Here is an 18,854-nt window from a genome sequence, read left to right as displayed (position 1 = left end):
CAAATTGATCTCTTACGGTCCAGCAGGCAAGGTGTGTATTTCAAACTCATTTCAAATCAAGCCGTTTCAATGTGTCAAAAAGAATGACGTCACACCAACAGATCAGGATCAGTTTGAAAAGTGGACTTTTTCCTTTATTGAACCTTCAGTAAAATATACAATGTTGTTGGCCCCTTAACAATGAGATCCGCTATACTGAAGTAGAGTGGATCACATACCAACCCCCCCCCCCCCACCCCATAGTAACCCACTGACTCGGTGAGGGGTGTTTACTTCTACATGTGGCAAATATATATATCTATCTGGAAGAGAAGCACTGCGTTTAGGTATGTGTGTTTTTCTTTGAAACATTCCTCGGTGTATAAATACAGCCTCTACAAACTACAGTCCACCAACGTCTACATATTTACAAAGCATGGGGATGGAAGTGTGTGTTTGAGATAATGCGCCTGTACGCGTTGGGAGTAAGTTTGAGTGCGTGTGACAGAGGTCATACATTGGCAATTCTGTACATTAATCATTTCTTTTCAGTCACTGATTCTCACCTAACAGCGCTTCACATCTCTTTTTCCTCTCATCATTCTTCAGTCTTCATTTGTCACACACTTTAGCCTTTGTGCCATCATTTCTCCCCTCCATGTAAAAATCTATATCCCCGTTCCCATCCCTATTCCCCACATGACAAAGCACTAGCAGCGCAGTCAGAAGATGCAAATCGTCAAGACCACTCTCCCTCTCAAAGACGTACAGTAATATACATTCTGTGGCCAAGTCTCTTGGTATCAGTCTTACAAAACAATTAAAGAGGCAACACAACACAGTGCAACTCTCAACCCCCTCCTTCCTGTTCCTCCCTCCCATGATAAAAGTAAAAACCCAACATTTAAATCAACCACTCGGTGTTCAACAACAACAACCTGCACATCTTCACTTGAGGTTGGAGCCGATCACAGACAAAAATAGACCGAATGACGACAACGTTTGGTGAGAGGACTGTCATTGGTTGGATCATCCTAGAGCCAGCTTCTGTAAACCGATCTGAATCATTCCAATCAACAGTAGTGATCAGGAATCATTCTTTTATTTATTTATTTATATATATATAAAGAGATGGACAGATCATGCTCACATATTCAGTAAACGCCAACCAAGGAAAGAGAGAAGTCACAAGAACTAGAAGAATTGATAGTTACATAACGTTACCGTTCTCCCAACTCTAACCTCTTAAAGAAACAGATACGGTACCTCACTAAACTCAGAGAGCAGTACAACGTGGAAATCTAACTTGATTGGAGTGATGTTGTGCTGTGTCCGTGCATTCCATTTATAGTGTGTCTGGAGATTGTACCGCGTCGTGCCTAAAGGGCTACACTGACTGAGATGCACTGTTTGTCCAATGTCAACATTTCCAGTATCCCCCCCCTGAGCAGAACTAAGTTAGCCTCATATTCATTAGCGCACATCGTAGCAAAACTTTTTTGGAACAACAGAAAACGAGCATTTCTTATTGGAAAAGTCCAGGTTGTCCTAGGTTTCAGCCCCTTTTCTTCAGTTTCGTGCATAATGAATACGAACCTGGTTTAAAAATCGGTCAGTGCTTCCGCCAAATGAGCTACTCTCACACGGGCAGCTCGATTTATATATTTTTGCACTATTTGCTCTTTTGACCAATCAGATCCGCTCTGAAAAAGAGCTGATGTGAAAGGAGCTGATGTGATTGGTCAAAAGACAAATGAGTGGGAAAAAAAAATCTGAATTGAGCTGCCTATGTAAACAGCCTTATTTATCACATTCAGAATTGTCTGGTAAAGCAACTAATGATAGCGTAGTTGGCTAGAGCGCAAACAAATCTGGACAGATCAGGCTATAGATTTCGGGGGAAAATCCTAACTTCGGCTTAAGTCAAATTTTCATTTGTTGTCAAACGAGACTAAGTAATACATTTGACTAGAAGTTATATTCCCCCCTGGTTGATCTCCTCTTTACTAGTCTATATTCCCCCGTTTGTCTTTTCACTGTTCTACTCACTGGCCAGTTTAATAGGTACACCACCGTGTCCACAAAAATGAATCGCTCCTACAGTGAGTCACGTGGCTTGCTATATAAAGCAGGCAGACAGGCATCGAGACATTCAGTTACTGTCGAATGAAAAGTTAGAATGGGCAAAACGAGGGACCTAAGCGACTGAGCATGGAATGATCGTCAGTCAGCGGCAGTCCTGTGGGCGAAAACAGCTCATTGACGAGAAAGGAGAATGGCAAGAATCGTGCAAGCTAACAGGCGGGCAACAAACAGACAAATAACAACGCTGTACAACACTGGTGCTCAGAACGGCATCTCGGGAATGCACAACCTGTTAATCCTTGTCACGGATGGGCTACTGCAGCAGACGACCCCACCGGGTTCCACTCCTATCATCTGAAGACAAGAAGCGGTGGCTCCAGAGGGCCCGCCATCACCAACACTAGACAATTGAAGAGTGGAAAAACATTGCCTGGAACATGACAGCGAGTTCAGTTTACTTAAATGGCCTGCGCAGTCCCCAGACCTCAACCAATGGAGCAGAGGTAGGCAACCCTGGCCCATGTTTTTGAGTTAACTGACCTGGAAGTTCAGGTCTGTTGAATTTAAGCAATTACTGACCTGATCAATTAGCGTAGTTGGTCAGGTGTGGGGCCTAGTTGGATAAAAACCCTGCAGCACTCCAGGAACAGGGTTGCCTACCTCTGCAATAGAGCATCTTTGGGATGAGATGGAACGGGATGTTCACAGCATGAATGTACCTGCCGCCCAGTCTGCAGCAACTGCGTGATGCCATCGTGTCAGCACGGACCAACGTCGCTGTGGAACGTTTACGACACCTTGTATAATCCCCCGAAGAATTCAGGCTGTTTTGGAGGAAAAGGGGGAGTCCGACCTGGTACTAGAGGGGTAATATAATAAACTGTCTGGTGAGTGTATTTTCTCCGTTTCTATTCACTTGTTTGACATTATTCCAGCATCTGTCTCCCCAACAAAGGTCCTCCTATGCTCTAAACAAAAACGGTTTGTGCTATATACAAAGAAAGAAATATTCAATAACTTAAACCAGTATATACAGAACAAAAATTCAGAAGGCAAAATAGTGAGCTTGAACTGGTCAGCGCTGTTTTGCTCCCATTTGATGTTAAAATACAGACGCAGTCCGATTATTTTCATCATCGCCAAAATATTGTGTTCAGTCTTTGTCCTTGCTGAATCTTCTAACAGCTGTAGTTCATACCTCCTGTAACTCGTCTTAAAAACCTATATGATTTATACCGCTCTAGCACTGTGATATCTATTGAACAGGTTGCTAGCATTTGCAGTATTCATGCCACTAGTAATCAATGAGTGTGATGCTTCTCGGAGACAGATAAACTAGTTCTATTCCGATTTCTATGGTCGAGCGTCTGCACCAGAAGTACCAGGCAGTTATGATAGACATTTGTCAAGTTGCAATAATAATTACTCGCTATTCTGTTATGATGCTATGCCTCAGTCACCATAAGTAGTGCAGACATTCCATGTTCTAGTATGCAGCATGCCGTGTTAAATATTCATTTTCTCTACTGTTTGATGCCAGCGAAGTATACAGTGAAGCAGACCGACAGAGATTTGTCACAAAAAAGCCATGTCAAGTCGTGTTTTTCTCGATAATTTTTCTTCCCGAAAATGTCTTGAATGCGAGTGTTGGGACCTGAAGTGTGTTTTGATCGCATCGGACAGCCAGCAGTTTCTTCTCATTGGCCCTTCCTCCTCCTGGTCCCGCCTCCTGTCTGTTTAACCAATCAGGGAGCTGCGTCTTGACAAGTCCACGTTGCTGGCGCTCAGTCCTCTGCATTCCGAAAGGCCCGTGTTGGCATCCTGGAGAGAGGGAGGGAGTCATCAATGTATAACCCAGGACTCGTTTGGGCTCTGTCTGTGACAGCAGTCCTTGGCTCATAACTAACAGGTTAATTCATAACTATATGTGATAGGGAGGGGGGTTAACCGTGTGCTGCTGGTACCTGTGAGGGGTCTTCTGCACTCTTGTTGAGGAAGTTGAGAGAGCTCGCTCTCGTCATCCTAAGGATCACACAATCTTTTAGGCTTCAATAAAAATGTCATTGCTTGGATGTTGCTTTATTGTTATTATCAGTTTTACGAACTACGGTGTCGGCTCCCAATTCATGCATGGTATGAGCAGTGACGGCTCACCCTGGGTTACAGGGCTCCTGGGGGCCACTGCCTTGTAGTTTCTTCACCAGCATCTCACTGCTCCTGCGCAGGGCGTCGCGGATCTTTCCGAAGGAGCCGCTCCGACGCAATGAACCATTACCCTCCTGAGAAAACAAGACAAACACACCCCGTCACGGATGAGCCTCAAAACATGAATCAAAAGTCATTTGAGATATTTGGTAATTTTTCCAAAACCTTTTCTCGTGTCTTCTATCAATGTATTGGACAAACATCACACCAGATTTTTATTTTAGCTATTTGCATTTGTTTAGTAACGATGTCAGCTTGTTTGTACTGTTTAATAATTTATATAATTTGCTAATTCTTGACACTTTGGGAGTAAATTACATGTGATTGTACACCTTTTCATCATACATTTTAATGTATGTGCACTTCCATAAAAGCCCCCCCCCCCCCAAGACAGAGGTTTCGTACCCCGTTCCACTCTGCACCATCATCTCCCTCACAGTCCCCCCGCTGGGGACCACTAAAACCCTCCCGGTTCTGACGTCGCTCCCCCCCTCCAGGTGCCCCGTCCTTCAGGAGCTCCACCACCTTACTCTGGTTGATGGCATCTATACCCTGCGAGAGGAGGAGGAGATGAAAGAGGGGAGGGATAGAGTGAGAGAGATGATTCATTCGTAAATGTCCGCTGGGTTAAAACAGAATGCATTCAGAGCTTTAAGGCTCTAGACCACAACCGTGGGTAATTGCACTGCCAGTGTATCCCAGTGCCTGTACCTGCTTTTTTAATGATTGTATAGTACCTGCGTGCGTCAGTGATCGTGCAGTACCTGCTTGCGTGTCTTGGTAGCACACTCCTCCAGTGTCTCAGCTGCCTCTAGTTTACCCTGTCTGCGGTACAGCGCCCCCAAGCTCTTCAGGGTGGTATTGACCGTTGGGCTAACAGGAATTAAGTACATGCCAATATCATGTCATTTACAGAAGTCCAGAGAGGACATACCGTACGAATAAAAAAGATATTCCCTCGTTATGTCGAGATCCCAACTTATTGATCTCATGATCACGATATTACAAAAGTTGATACATCGAGATCCCGAAAGAAACTCTAAATAGGAGTGGATGTATTGATGACAGATTGACAGTATGGGCTGAGACAATGCAGATAACTTGGCTAGTCTTGATCGAGCTAGCTAGTTAGTCTTGTTAGCTAGATAGCTAGCTTGTTATCTATGCTGGCTGTTAGCTTGCATACCTGACATGTGTATAATTGTAATGGACACTTCATGTTTTCTGGATAATATTTACACTTACAGAGTGGGTGGGAGGGACCCATATCTAACAGGCATATTAACAGTCAGTGCAATATGTATATGATCAAGAGTGGGTATGCAGGCTGATCAGATTCAATAGCCATCTCAGGATGCTGCCTTGTTGGCTATCTACAAGGAGCCTTACCTATAAAACAGAATTTTAAAAAGGCAGCATCCTGTCTTATCAGCATCTAAAGCTGAAATTGAATCTGATCAGCCTGTCAGGAATGGAGCTCACCCATTGTAAATGTAAATATGTTCCTTATAATTATACACATATCAGTTATGCATGCTAACAAGACTAGCCAAGTTAGCTGCGTTGCTCCTTGCATGAGATTGTCTGTGGTCTTGGGGGCGGCACGCTGCCTGGGAGAATAGGCTGCCTGTCAGGCATTGTTCGCGGCTTAAATCCCCCACGAGTGCAGCCACTGGGCACCTTGAGGTGGTTATTGTGCATGGGAACAAATGAATGAAGGAATGAAGCACTGTACTTTTGATTATCTCCTGATCTCGAAAAAGCAACTTTTACTGTGTCGTGATCATGAGGGATTTGTATTTATTTTACTCATATGTCCTTTCTGGACTTCCATACATCATTAAAGCACAACATTAATATAATTTAGAACACTGAGTTGTATTTCTCACATTAAAATTAATTTCAAATACTAACTCTTACCTGTCAACTTTGCAGGCCTTGTACCAGCTCCCATATTCTCCATAGGGCACAGCATCCTTCCTCTTCGCCTGAGCAAGCGACAGAGAGAGAGAGAGACAGAGAGACGCTGAGGCAGGCAGTTATAGTCCAGCGACTAAGGGAAGAAATTGTGGACATTTTAATAAAACCACCAAATTTCAAACACCACTAGGGCAATACAGTCCTTAGAAGTGTTTTTAGCTATAGTGCCAATGCAGATCATTTATATTTCCACCAGCTCTGTGGGGCCATATTGGACAGGTGTCACATGGCCATATCTCAAAAATAATAGGTACGTACAGCCCAATGATGGCTTAGCATGTTTGAGGGAGTTTGGAGAACACAAAAAAGATGGCTCAAACGTGCCACATATACACATTGGCCACTTTAGTACTGGGTTGGACCCCCTTTGCCTCCAGAACAGCCCGAATTCTTTGGGGCGTGGATTCTACAAGGTGTCGGGAAGCAACAATGTTCAGATACACTGAAGCATTCAATCATTGCTCAATTGGTATCAAGGGACCTAACTAGGGTTGGGTGGATTCCAGACTTTCATATAGTCATACCGTCCTTTTCGCATTCTGGAATTTACAGTATTACTGGTTTAGTACACAAGGTGGCGCCAAAACGCAAAGACAGACAATTTGGCATTTGTTACCAGGATGTTAACAAAATTAGCACAATAACGAATTTCCATGGAGGCTGCTAGCTAAATATGCTCATGTGCGCAAACGAAAATAAAGAATTGAAAAGACAGGCAATCCAGCTCATAGTTAAACATATATAGGTAGGAGCTACTGAACGTCATTTTGGTGAGTTTGGACATTTACAACGGAATGGAGCCACTAGGGCAAAGGGCCTGCTCTGCTTGCAAAAGATGGGGGGGAGCAGTCAGGCCAAGAACAGAGAGAAAAATGCAAGGTAAGTCAAAACACAGCAGCTGTACAGATAACTCTACCAAAGGGCTTTGACTTCTCAAAACATGGCAGAACGCTTACACAATATGATGCCCAGTCACTTCAATTCAGCAACTTACTAAGATAACACAACCCCTAAGTTTAACTTGCTGGTTAACGCAGAATTCTTCATTTTTCACACGGGGGGAAGAAAAAAAAATGATAAAAAGGATGAAGTAATCTCATGCTGCATTTCGTAAATGCAGATCTAAAATGCTTGTTTATTGTCATTTCTATTCCATTTTATCAGCAGACAGCACCCCCTACTGGCGTGTGGCTGTTTCTCTCCGGTACAGTGCAGCCAACCTGCCTCTGGTAAAAGTGAAGCAAAACCTTAGCACATGTAGCTGGCTACATTATTTCTACGATAACAGAAACACGATGGCCTATGCATCGTTTTTGGAAAAAAACTAATTTACTTGCGGCCGCCAGCCAAAGTGTTCCACTTCTGATCATGAAAATGAAGCTATTTTCTGCCGAATGTGTTGCACTAATGTATTTTCTGTGATGGGAAAACTATAGTTGCACGTCCCCGATCACTCTATTTAACCCAACGACAACAACAAAAAACACTTGACTTTAAATATAAAAAGCGTCCCCTGTCAACACACTGCTGGACTCACGTGCTCCAGCTTTCACCGGTTGTGCTATTTACAAACAAACACATGACTGGCTCAACTGTTCTGGGGAATTAGAAGCCTCATAATGTAAAAGTGCAAAAGTTGACTGTGGGTATTTAAAAACAAAAAGTGACGTTTTCCCTGAAGTCGGGCTGCTTACAATGACACAATGATATAACATACTATGTCAATTTCAAGAAACGTGACGCCAAACCTCCACTGCACACATCTCTCTAGGTAAAATCCCATAGTAATGCATTATGTCCAGCAAAGGAGACAGGTAAACCCATTTTAACCAAATGCCTTTGTGACGACAAAAAAAACAACACAAACGCGATGCCACTATAGCTAAAAACACTAAGGACTAGCTGTGTGTGTAATTTAGTGCCTTTACCACAAAGTCCACAGTTGCCATCAAACATTAGGCCAGCCACTGGACTATAAGCAGCAGCAGCAGAGACAAATCACGGACCTTATTACAAAGCCTCCGTTATCATATTAACGCTCTCCCTCTCAGTTCTATCAGGTCCACCTATCCATCAGAGTTAATAGCCAGACAGTGTCATCCAGTAACAGGACCGTGGTTCAGCACACCATACAACAGGTCCATACTGTAAAGTACCTTGCTCTCCTCTCTCTCCTCCGCATGCATCCAGATAGGTTTGTTGTCATCTGAAAGAGAACAGAAGGTATAGGGGGGGGGTTATCAGTGTCACTGTGTTATGTGTACATTCATACATCTTGTTTTGCGTGGACCAAAACGTGTAAGAATGTAGGTGCTCCCCTCACTGGAAAAAAGAAGGGATTTGAATTTAAAATCAAAATGGGTTGATTTATGGCATGTAACTCAGAGGATTTAACCTCTCCATGCATTTACCCGTCAGTGTGTGCTCATTTCACTAATTAAACCATAAAATCAACACACTTAACTTGTGTGTGGGGGGGGAATACAAAGTGGGTTATGCTGGTCTGTGCCATGCTAGCTAACCAACGCCAAAGCCGCCCTCTACTGTGCTGTTCTGAGTATGTCAGTGTTTGATTGGCTTAAGGGCAGTGATCTGGACACAGTGGCGAATTAAGCCGCTCCACGCACGACAGATTAGCCCTGATCCGACCGGTCAGGACACGGCCGCGCACGGCCAGCCAATGACCACAGGGTTTACTGGGAAGACGTGGCCAGAATGAAGACTTCATAGAGTCGTTAGGTCTAGCGTGGTGGTAAATGTAGAACCAGGCAGTGTCCCAAATGGCACCTTATTCCCAAAGGGCTCTGGTCAATAGAAGTGCACTACAGGGAATAGGGTGCCATTTTGGGATGCAGGCCTAGTCCCGTCAATGTGATTGTAGGAGACTCACTGTTGACTGAGCCAAACTCCTTCTCGTGTGCTCGGGTCAGGATCTCTTTGTACAGAGACTCAGCATCCTTGAACTTCCCCTGTTTGAGGTAGCATGTAGCCTAAAGAGATAAGATGAAATGTACACAGGTTTAATGACAAACATTTCATATCAACACATAAAAGCATGTACATCTATAACAAAACTGTTTTACATTTCCCAAAACAGGGTAATTTTTTAAAGATTAGACTGCATTACTTTGTACTGCCCTATACTGGAAATTTGGCTAAATGATCATCTGAGGTATTCCAGAATATTTTCTCTCCCTCCCGCTTCACCTCTCTTTCTCCCTGTTTCCCCCTTCATATTCCTCCCCCTTCCCCTCCATATTCCTCCTCCCTCTTCCCCCCTCCATATTCCTCCTCCCTCTTCCCCCCTCCATATTCCTCCCCCCTCTTCCCCCCTCCATATTCCTCCCCCCTCTTCCCCCCTCCATATTCCTCCTCCCTCTTCCCCCTCCATATTCCTCCTCCCTCTTCCCCCCTCCATATTCCTCCTCCCTCTTCACCCCTCCATATTCCTCCTCCCTCTTCACCCCTCCATATTCCTCCCCCCTCTTCCCCCCTCCATATTCCTCCTCCCTCTTCCCCCCTCCATATTCCTCCTCCCTCTTCCCCCCTCCATATTCCTCCTCCCTCTTCCCCCCTCCATATTCCTCCTCCCTCTTCCCCCCTCCATATTCCTCCTCCCTCTTCCCCCCTCCATATTCCTCCTCCCTCTTCCCCCTCCATATTCCTCCTCCCTCCCTCTTCCCCCCTCCATATTCCTCCTCCCTCCCTCTTCCCCCCTCCATATTCCTCCTCCCTCCCTCTTCCCCCCTCCATATATCTCCTCCCTCCATATTCCTCCTCCCTCTTCCCCCCTCCATATTCCTCCTCCCTCCATATTCCTCCTCCCTCCATATTCCTCCTCCCTCTTCCCCCCTCCATATTCCTCCTCCCTCCATATTCCTCCTCCCTCCATATTCCCCCTCCCTCTTCCCCCTCCATATTCCCCCCTCCATATTCCTCCCTCTATATTCCCCCCTCCATATTCCTCCCTCTTCCCCCCCTCCATATTCCTCCCTCTTCCCCCCCCTCCATATTCCTCCCTCTTCCCCCCTCCATATTCCTCCCTCTTCCCCCCTCCATATTCCTCCCTCTTCCCCCCTCCATATTCCTCCCTCTTCCCCCCTCCATATTCCTCCCTCCATATTCCTCCCTCCATATTCCTCCCTCCATATTCCTCCCTCCATATTCCCCCCTCCATATTCCTCCCTCCATATTCCTCCCTCCATATTCCTCCCTCCATATTCCTCCCTCCATATTCCTCCCTCCATATTCCTCCCTCTTCCCCCCTCCATATTCCTCCTTCTTCCCCCCTCCATATTCCTCCCCCTTCCCCTCACCAGATTGTTCTTGGTCTTGGCTACGTTGGGGTCATCAGCTCCTAGTTTGGACTGGTAGATCTCCAGGGCTCGTCTGTAGTAATACTCCACCTCCTCGTACTTTCCCTGGTTCTGACACAGCAGGGCCAGGTTGTTCAGCTGCTTGGCCACGTCAGGGTGGTACTTGCCCAGGACCTGAACACCACAGGCACAGAGACGCACATCAAGACTTACTTTAGCTACAATGAAAGGAGATGAGTTCTCTCTGGGCACTACACATGTTGAGTCATATATGCAATTAAAATCAATAGTGTTATTTTGTGTACCTTCTCTCTGATCTCCAGGGCTCTCTTGCAGAGGGGCTCAGCCTCCTTATACTTGCCCCTCTTCCCGTAGAGCACGGCCAGGTTGTTGAGAGTGGCAGCCACCGCAGGGTGGTCCTTCCCCAGAGTCTTCTCTCTGATGGCCAGGGCATCGTTCAGCAGGTGGGCTGCCTCTTTGTACTTGTTCTGGTCCCTGGAACACAAATATAATTCCAGGTAAGAAGATTTGCAGAAGCACCGTAATTAAGCAGTAAGTCTCAATTCATTCTTCTACCTGGCTATCCACACATCCTCTCCGCACCCAATCATCTTTTTCTATGAGCACATCCAGCCGTCCCTCGATACCATCCATCTCCCACCCGTCCCGCACTCCATCCATCTCCCTCACTCACTCACTCTCATTTCTCCCTTCCTTCCCCTCTCACCTGTAGACGAGGGCCAGGATGTTGAGCATGGTAGCCACGTCGGGGTGGTCGTGTCCGGAGGTCTTCTCCAGGTCCTCCAAGGCCTGTTTGCAGAGGGGCACGGCCACCTCATACCTCCCCTGGGAGGCGTACTGGATCACCAGGTTATGAAGAGTCCTCAGGCGGGCCGGGATCTCGTAGCCACCCTGCTGGGCCGCAGCCTCTCCGCTGGGCTGGGCTGGGGATGCGGAGGGGGTTAAAAGTGATTCACTCTTGAATACTTTGTTCGGACAGAACAGGGGTTCCAAATCAAAAAAGGGCTTTCATTCTTGGTACGGAATGGCGTGCTCGCGCTGAGGTACTACTGTAGCATGTTAAGAGACAATGCTTATTTCGCAAGGGAATATCTGAGATGACGATATGTCATTTATTTCACATTTTAAGAGGTGGAAGTGTCAGTAACCAAAATGCCAAATCAATAAATCAAGTATCATAAGTCTAACCCTTCTGTATCCCCAACCATATCTAACACCCATCGTCTTCAACATTACCATCTAACCCCATGTCTGCCTTGTCCCCTCAATGGGATTCTCCTTCGGGCCAATCAAGCGCCCTACCTTGTCCCTGGTCGTCGTCGTTGGGGAACAGGTCGTCGAGGCTGTCTTTGGACGTCTCGCCTGCAGCCTTCTCCTCAGACGGAGACACGTCGTCGTCAAACTTCTTGATCTTGTTCATGAACTCCAGGTGTTTCTTCTCCTCCTCCAGCTGGGCAACACTCTGCTCACTACACTGCAGCTTGCTCTGGGGGGAAGAGGAGAGGTGAGTGGGAGGGAGGGGACACTTTGGAAAAGTCTCGCTTTGGAAAGGATCAAAGTGATCGTATACTCCAAAATCCCTAAAATGTTAGCCAAATGTTGACCGCCCTCAAAGGTAACGTTGAGATGAGTCCACACTCCACACAGTCGGTTGTGTACGTTGGGATGTGGACTCATCCCACATCCCCAGAACATTTCACCACCGAGGTCTGAAAACAAAGACTTTGATATCGGAGTGAATGATGCCGTGTCCTACGCTGTACATACACGTACGGTGGATTTGGCTGTAGTATGTCTACCTGTGTTCCTGCCAGTTCGTCTCGTAGCCACTGGTTCTCCTGACACAGTCGTCTGACCTGGGCTCTTAGCTTCTGCTTCTCAGACTCCACCGCACTCAGGTGGCCCGACAGGGCAATGATCACCTGGACAAGGGGGGGAGGGGGGTGGGGTTAGAACCAGCTCTTATTTTCAATGACAACATGGCAAGAGAGGGAAACGAGAGAGGGAAACGAGAGAGGGAAACGAGAGAGGGAAACGAGAGAGGGAAACGAGAGAGGGATGAGGTGGTTCAAATAAAACAAGGAACACTGCAGGAATTAAACTTAAACAAAAAGGGGAAGCGGCTAGCTTGGGGGCCAGACCACATTGTACGTTAGCGGGGACTACCAGGCTAGGAAGAATGTTTACCTGGGATTTGTACAGTGTGCGTGACTGTTGTCACCGGTTCCAAAACAAGTGCATAGCATTTCCTTCTTGGAGGACAATATCCTTCTATTATAGTCTGGTCTATTCAAAAGAGGGTGGGGAGTTGTCTTTAGGGACCTTCTTTTATGCCGTTCATGTTATATCAGACCATCTGTACCCAACCCAGATTCCCACCGCTGCCTTCCTACAGGAACAACTCTCATATCCTCTTGATGAATCACCCTCCTCACGCTCTGAGGCATGCATCTAAATTCATCCTCTCCTTCAAGTCTTAGTCACAGCGTATGAACTAGCAATAACCCACATCGAGAACCCGCATCCTCCCCCTCTGCATTCACCTCCACTCTCCCATCATTTCATTATCCTCCCTTACCTCTCAAGGCTGAGCCTCTTCCGCTCACCCACCGCCTGTCTCTTTCACTCCCCTGTGCCTTCCCTCTTTCACTTCTCTTCTGCCTCGCTAGCCCTCACTCTCTTCCCTCCACATCCCTCATCTCGTTCCTACCTGTGCCTCTCCCAGGCCCAGTTCGATGGCCTCAAGGCTCTTACGCAGCAGGCCTGACTTCTCCTGGGCAGCAGGTGGCTGTGTGCAGTCCAGCAGGGAGGTGAGGAGCTGGGCATGCTCCCCACGGAGGGTCTCCAAGCCCTGCATCACAGCTTTGGTGTTGAGCACTATCTCATCCTGGGTGAGGCGCTCCAGGGCCTCCTCGCTGCGTGGGTACACCATGGTGGAGATAGCCCGGGTTCACACACACTGTAGGTAGGGGGAGAGGGGTTAAATAGGGACTGGTCTCATGTTACCATACTCCTAGTCTTGTACAGAGAGCTTGGAATTGAAGCTAGTTTGAGGAAGAGCCGTGTATTCAGATCCATTGACTTTTCCCACATTTTGTTACGTTACAGCCTTATTTTAAAATGTATTATACCAAAAAAAATTCAGCAATTCACACACAATACCCCATAATGACAAAGCGAAAACAGGTTTAGAAATGTTTGCTAATTTATTAAACAGAAATACCTTATTTACATACAGTACCAGTCCAAGTTTGGACAAACCGACTCATTCATGGGTTTTCCTTTATTTCGAATATTTTCTACATTGTAAAAGAATAGTGAAGACATCAAAGCTATGAAATAACACATATGGAATCATGCAGTAACCAAAAAGTGTTAAATCAAAATATATTTTATATTTGAGATTATTCAAAGTAGCCACCCTTTGCCTTGACAGCTTTGCACACGCTTGGCATTCTCTCAACTAGCTTCACCTGGAATGCTTTTCCAACAGTCTTGAAGGAGATCACACATTCTGAGCACTAGTTGGCTGCTTTTCCTTCACTCTGCTGTCCAACTCATCCCAATTGGGTTGACGTTGGGTGATTGTGGAGGCCAAGTCATCTGATGTAGCACTCCATCACTCTCCTTCTTGGTCAAATAGCCCTTACACAGCCTGAAGTTGTGTTGGGTCATTGTCCTGTTGTAAAACAAATGAGAGTCCCACTAAGTGCATACCAGATGGGATGGTGTATTGCTGCAAAATTCTGTGGTAGCCATGCTGGTAAAGTGTGCCTTGAATTTTAAAGTGTCACTAACAAAGCACCCCCACATCATCACACCTCCATGCTTCACAGTGGGAACCACACATGCAAAGATAATCTGCTCACCTACTCTGCATCTCACAAAGACACTGCGGTTGGAACCAACAACCTCAAATTTGGACTCATCAGACCAAAAGGACAGATTTCCGTCAGTCTAATGTCCATTGCTCGTGTTGCTTGGCCCAAACAAGTCTCTTCTTCTTATTGGTGTCCTTTAGAAGTGGTTTCTTCACCAATTCGACCATGAAGGCCTGATTCACGCAGTCTCCTCTAAACAATTGATGTTGAGATGTGTCTGTTACTTGAACTCCGAACCATTTATTTGGGCTGCAATTTCTGAGGCTGGTAACTCTAATGAACTTCCTAGGAAACTCTGGGTCTTCCTTTCCTGTGGCGGTCTTCATGAGAGCCAGTTTCATTATAGATCTGGATGGTTTTTACTTTCAAAACTCTTGAAATGTTCCAGATTGACTGACCTTCATGTCTTAAAGTAATGACGGACTGTTGTTTCTCTTTGCTTATTTGAGCTGTTCTTGCCATAATATGGACTTGGTCTTTTACCAAATAGGGCTATCTTCTGTATACCAACCCTACCTTGTCACTACACAACAGATTGGATCAAACGTATTAAGGAAAGAAATTTCACAAATGTACTTTTAACAAGGTACACCTGTTAATTGAAATGCATTCCAGATGACTACCCCATGAAGCTGGTTGAGAAAATGCCAAGCGTGTGCAAAGCTGTCATCAAGGCAAAGGGTGTCTACGTTGAAGAATCTCAAATATATTTTGATTTGTTTAACACTGAGTTACTTCAGTTCAATGTGTTATTTATTTCATAGTTTTGATGTCTTTACTAATATTCAACAAATTAGAAAATAGTAAAAAAAGATATATTTGGGGAGTAAGTAGGTGTCCAAACTTTTGACTGATGCATCCTGTTTCCATTGATCATCCTTGAGATGTTTCTACAACTTGATTGGAGTTCACCTGTGGTAAATTCAATTGATTGGACATGATTTGGAAAGGCATACACCGGTCTACATAAGATCCCACAGTTGACAGTGCATGTCTGAGTAAAAACTAAGCCATGAGGTCGAAGGAATTGTCTGTAGAGCTCCGAGACAGGATTGTGTCAAGGCACAGATCTGGGGAAAAGTACCAAAAAAAGCATTGAAGGTTCCCAAGAACACAGTGGCCTCCATCCTTCTTAAATGGAAGAAGATTGGAACCATCAAGACTCTTCCTAGAGCTGGCCGCCCAGGCAAACTGAGCAATCGGAGGAGAAGGGCCTTGGTCAGGGAGGTAACCAAGAACCTGATGGTCACTGACAGAGCTCTTGAGTGACCGTCAGGTTCTTGGTTACCTCCCTGACCAAGGCCCTTCTCCTCCGATTGCTCAGTTTGCCCGGGCGGCCAGCTCTAGGAGCTCTCAACAGAGCTCGAGTGACCATCAGGGTTCCTCTGTGGAGATGGGAGAACCTTCCAGAAGGACAACTATCTCGGCAGCACTCCACCAATCAGGCCTTTAAGGTAGAGTGGCCAGGCAGAAGCCACTCCACAGTAAAAGGAACATGACAGCCCGCTTGGCAAAAGGCACCTAAAAATACTCTCAGACCGTGACAAACAAGTCTGGAGGAAACCTGGCACCATCCTTACATTGAAAAATGGTTGTGGCAGCATCATGCTGTGGCAATGTTTTTCAGCGGCAGGGACTGGTAGACTGGTCAGGATCGAGGCAACGATGAACAGAGCAAAGTACAGAGATGTCCTTCGTGAAATCCAGCTCTAGAGAGCTCAGGACCCGACACTGGGGGCGAAGGTTCACCTTCCAACAGGACAACGACCCTAAGCGCACAGCCAAAACACAACACAGGAGTGGCTTTGGAACAAGTCTCTGAATGTCCTTGAGTGGCCCAGCCAGAACATGGCCATGAACCCGATTGAACATCGCTGGAGAGACCTGAAAATAGCTGTGCAGCAACACTCCCCATCCAACCTGACAGAGCTTGAGGATTTGCAGAAAAAAATGGGAGAAAGTCCTCAAATATCAGTGTGCATAGCTTCTAGCGTACCAAAGAAGACTCGAGGCTGCAATCCCTGCCAGAGGTGCTTCAAAGTACTAAGTACTGAGTAGAGTAAATGTAAAAAAAATCTGGTTTTGCATTGTCATTATGGGTAGTGTGTAGATGGATTAAATCTCCCCCACAATCAATTTCAAAATAAAGCTGTAACCTAACAAAATGTGGAAAAAGTCAAGGGGCCTGAATAGTTTCCGAAGGTACTGTATACAGTATATAGAGATAAACTACAAGACACAGCAAGAATTCATGTCTGATGAGATTATTACAAGTATGACATATATGCAAGGCTGAGCATAAAAGGAAAAAATCCCTCCAAATAAATTATGCCAAATCAAGAAAATGTTGTTCACACAACTGTTCAGTCTGTTACCAAAAACCAACCAAGGCACAGTTCATTTCTCTGGACCCTGTTTCTACTCCAATTGGACTCTAATCTTTTGATCTTGAGAAAATTAAGTAAGGAACTGTAAGCTTTTCGGTTCCAAACCTACTCTATACATATTTTGAGTGGCACTGCCTTAATCAGTTGTTCTATCTCCCGAGAGAAGAGAACTGACTAAATAGAATCATTACTAATGTAAACAAGTTGGCCGTTGCAGGTGGAGTGATCAGAAATGCGCTACTCTGCAACTTCTCCACTGCGCTGCTCCGCTTTGGACGAGCACCTGTTCTGTTCTCGCCGCCGCCAGGAGGCCCCCACCGACACCCCTCCGCCCACCCCATCCCATCCATTGACCGCAATGCAGCAATATGAGCGATCCCGTAATCTATCATCCTTGTATCCGCAGGCACAGCTAAGAAATCTCTCACGAGCTGTACGGGACGTTTGGCAATGTGCAGGTGTTATCATCGATCCATTAAACTGTCAATTAGTGTTATGTAGTAAAATATGGGCCGACACACTCCAGGATTCTCCACCCCCTCACAGAATGACAAGAAATGGGGGAGAATCAATGAAGGTGATGGATAGAGAGCGTTACACACAAATATAATACAATAAGTCTCTCAGACTAAATGTATTGTAAGATATATCGTATATACTATAGTATGTATAACTGTCACACTCACACGTAGGATCATGTCCTACAAAGCACTACAACATTATTGTAAACATTGGCAGGTTTGAGCGAGGCCCAGCCAGAAATATGCTGCTGTAAGGTCTTTCTGCACGGATGCGGTCGTGAGGTCTAAGTCTGTCTCTATATGACTAAGAATAACAATTTTCTCGGCACTTACAATAAGCGACGGCTCGTCAAAAACCAAGACGAGCTCGATTGGCAACATCGGTAGATACATTTCACCAGCCTAGCATGGGGAGGCGTTGATACCTCGGCGTAGCCTACGATTCAATAGTTCCTCGGTATTTGTTAGACTCAAAAATATATTCCAATATAACTCATACACGTAAAAAAATATATATATATTAAAGAAACACTCAAAAGACCGTGTTGGCCATACGTTACCTTCATCGAAACGGTTCTATTTTCCCCAAAGACAAGTGCGCTGCTCCTGGCTACCTCGACCTACTGTTGTGATGCTCGGCTTCCATCACTTGTTGTCAGGTGGCTAGCTACGCTCGTCCACATCAATAACATCAAGGCTGGGGATAATATAACCCTACACTTATCAAAAAAAAATATATGCCTACGGTGGGCTATATCACCATGAATCTCTAAAACAATTAAACTGTCAAATGTACCAGGTCGATTTGGGGAAAGTAATAGCCTGTACATCACGATAAACAACGTTATTTACCTGCTTTCCCCTGCTGTTGCCCCACGGGTAAGATCCGGGTGACGCGTTATTCAGCCTTCTGAACTAGCTGTAAAAGAAAAATAGCCCACGGAACACCACTTTGCTTAATAAATCCGAGTGTCGCTGGCGCCTAAAAGCTTGCGAGTTCCAAGCAATACATTGTTACCAATTATGTTAGCATTGCTGATTACCTAATGAATTCGATCCGGGCACGAATTAGCCTCGTCAAAATGTTCTCTTGTCTTGCGACGGTTGGTTTCAACCGGAGTTGGGATCAAAATACAGGAAGGCTGTTCGCAAAGTGAGACGACATCGTCCGATCGTTTTGGGAGAGAGTGCGGGACCCGCTGCGTTCTCAGTCTGAGAAGCGTGTTCGAAGAATGACAGTCGCGACCCGAAAATGGCTGCTGTTCGAATTCTCCCACAATCCTCCAATCCACAAGCCCAGTCCGGGCGATACGACTTCACCGCTACCCCTGTGGGAGAGATCCAAATAAAGGGTGATGCGCAATTAACATTTATTTGTAGGCTTGTGGATATTTCCTGTGGCTAATCACCACAGCATTTACAATACTTTTTTTTCTTCATTCTAATGTAGACCTGTGTATTATAATAACTCGTCTAGAG

General features: G+C 45.6%; 1 protein-coding gene across 4 annotated transcripts; it reads right to left on the bottom strand.

Moving 5' to 3' along the window:
* Positions 1–108: 108 nt before the first annotated feature.
* LOC109896912 (kinesin light chain 2-like) lies at positions 109–18,725 on the bottom strand. 4 transcript variants are annotated; one of them, XM_031832181.1, is made up of 16 exons: positions 18,419–18,706; positions 18,228–18,294; positions 13,297–13,545; positions 12,386–12,508; positions 11,889–12,072; positions 11,293–11,509; positions 10,871–11,060; positions 10,566–10,739; positions 9,140–9,239; positions 8,406–8,455; positions 6,190–6,257; positions 5,034–5,142; positions 4,675–4,821; positions 4,219–4,343; positions 4,029–4,086; positions 109–3,885 (listed from the first exon to the last, which is right to left on the bottom strand). In XM_031832181.1, exons 3-16 carry the CDS (start codon positions 13,516–13,518, stop codon positions 3,802–3,804), a joined length of 1,851 nt encoding a protein of 616 aa, XP_031688041.1. In that variant the 5' UTR covers positions 13,519–13,545; positions 18,228–18,294; positions 18,419–18,706; the 3' UTR covers positions 109–3,801. The 4 variants fall into 4 exon arrangements, with proteins under 4 accessions (XP_031688041.1, XP_031688042.1, XP_031688040.1 ...); XM_031832182.1 differs by having other exon boundaries at positions 17,936–18,725; XM_031832180.1 differs by having other exon boundaries at positions 18,228–18,706.
* Between the last annotated feature and the right edge of the window lie 129 nt (positions 18,726–18,854).

Source organism: Oncorhynchus kisutch, linkage group LG9, assembly GCF_002021735.2.
Source record: "Oncorhynchus kisutch isolate 150728-3 linkage group LG9, Okis_V2, whole genome shotgun sequence".
Lineage (NCBI taxonomy): Eukaryota > Metazoa > Chordata > Actinopteri > Salmoniformes > Salmonidae > Oncorhynchus > Oncorhynchus kisutch.
The sequence above is the reverse complement of the archived record's forward strand: the minus strand, read 5'-3'. Positions and strand labels throughout refer to the sequence as shown.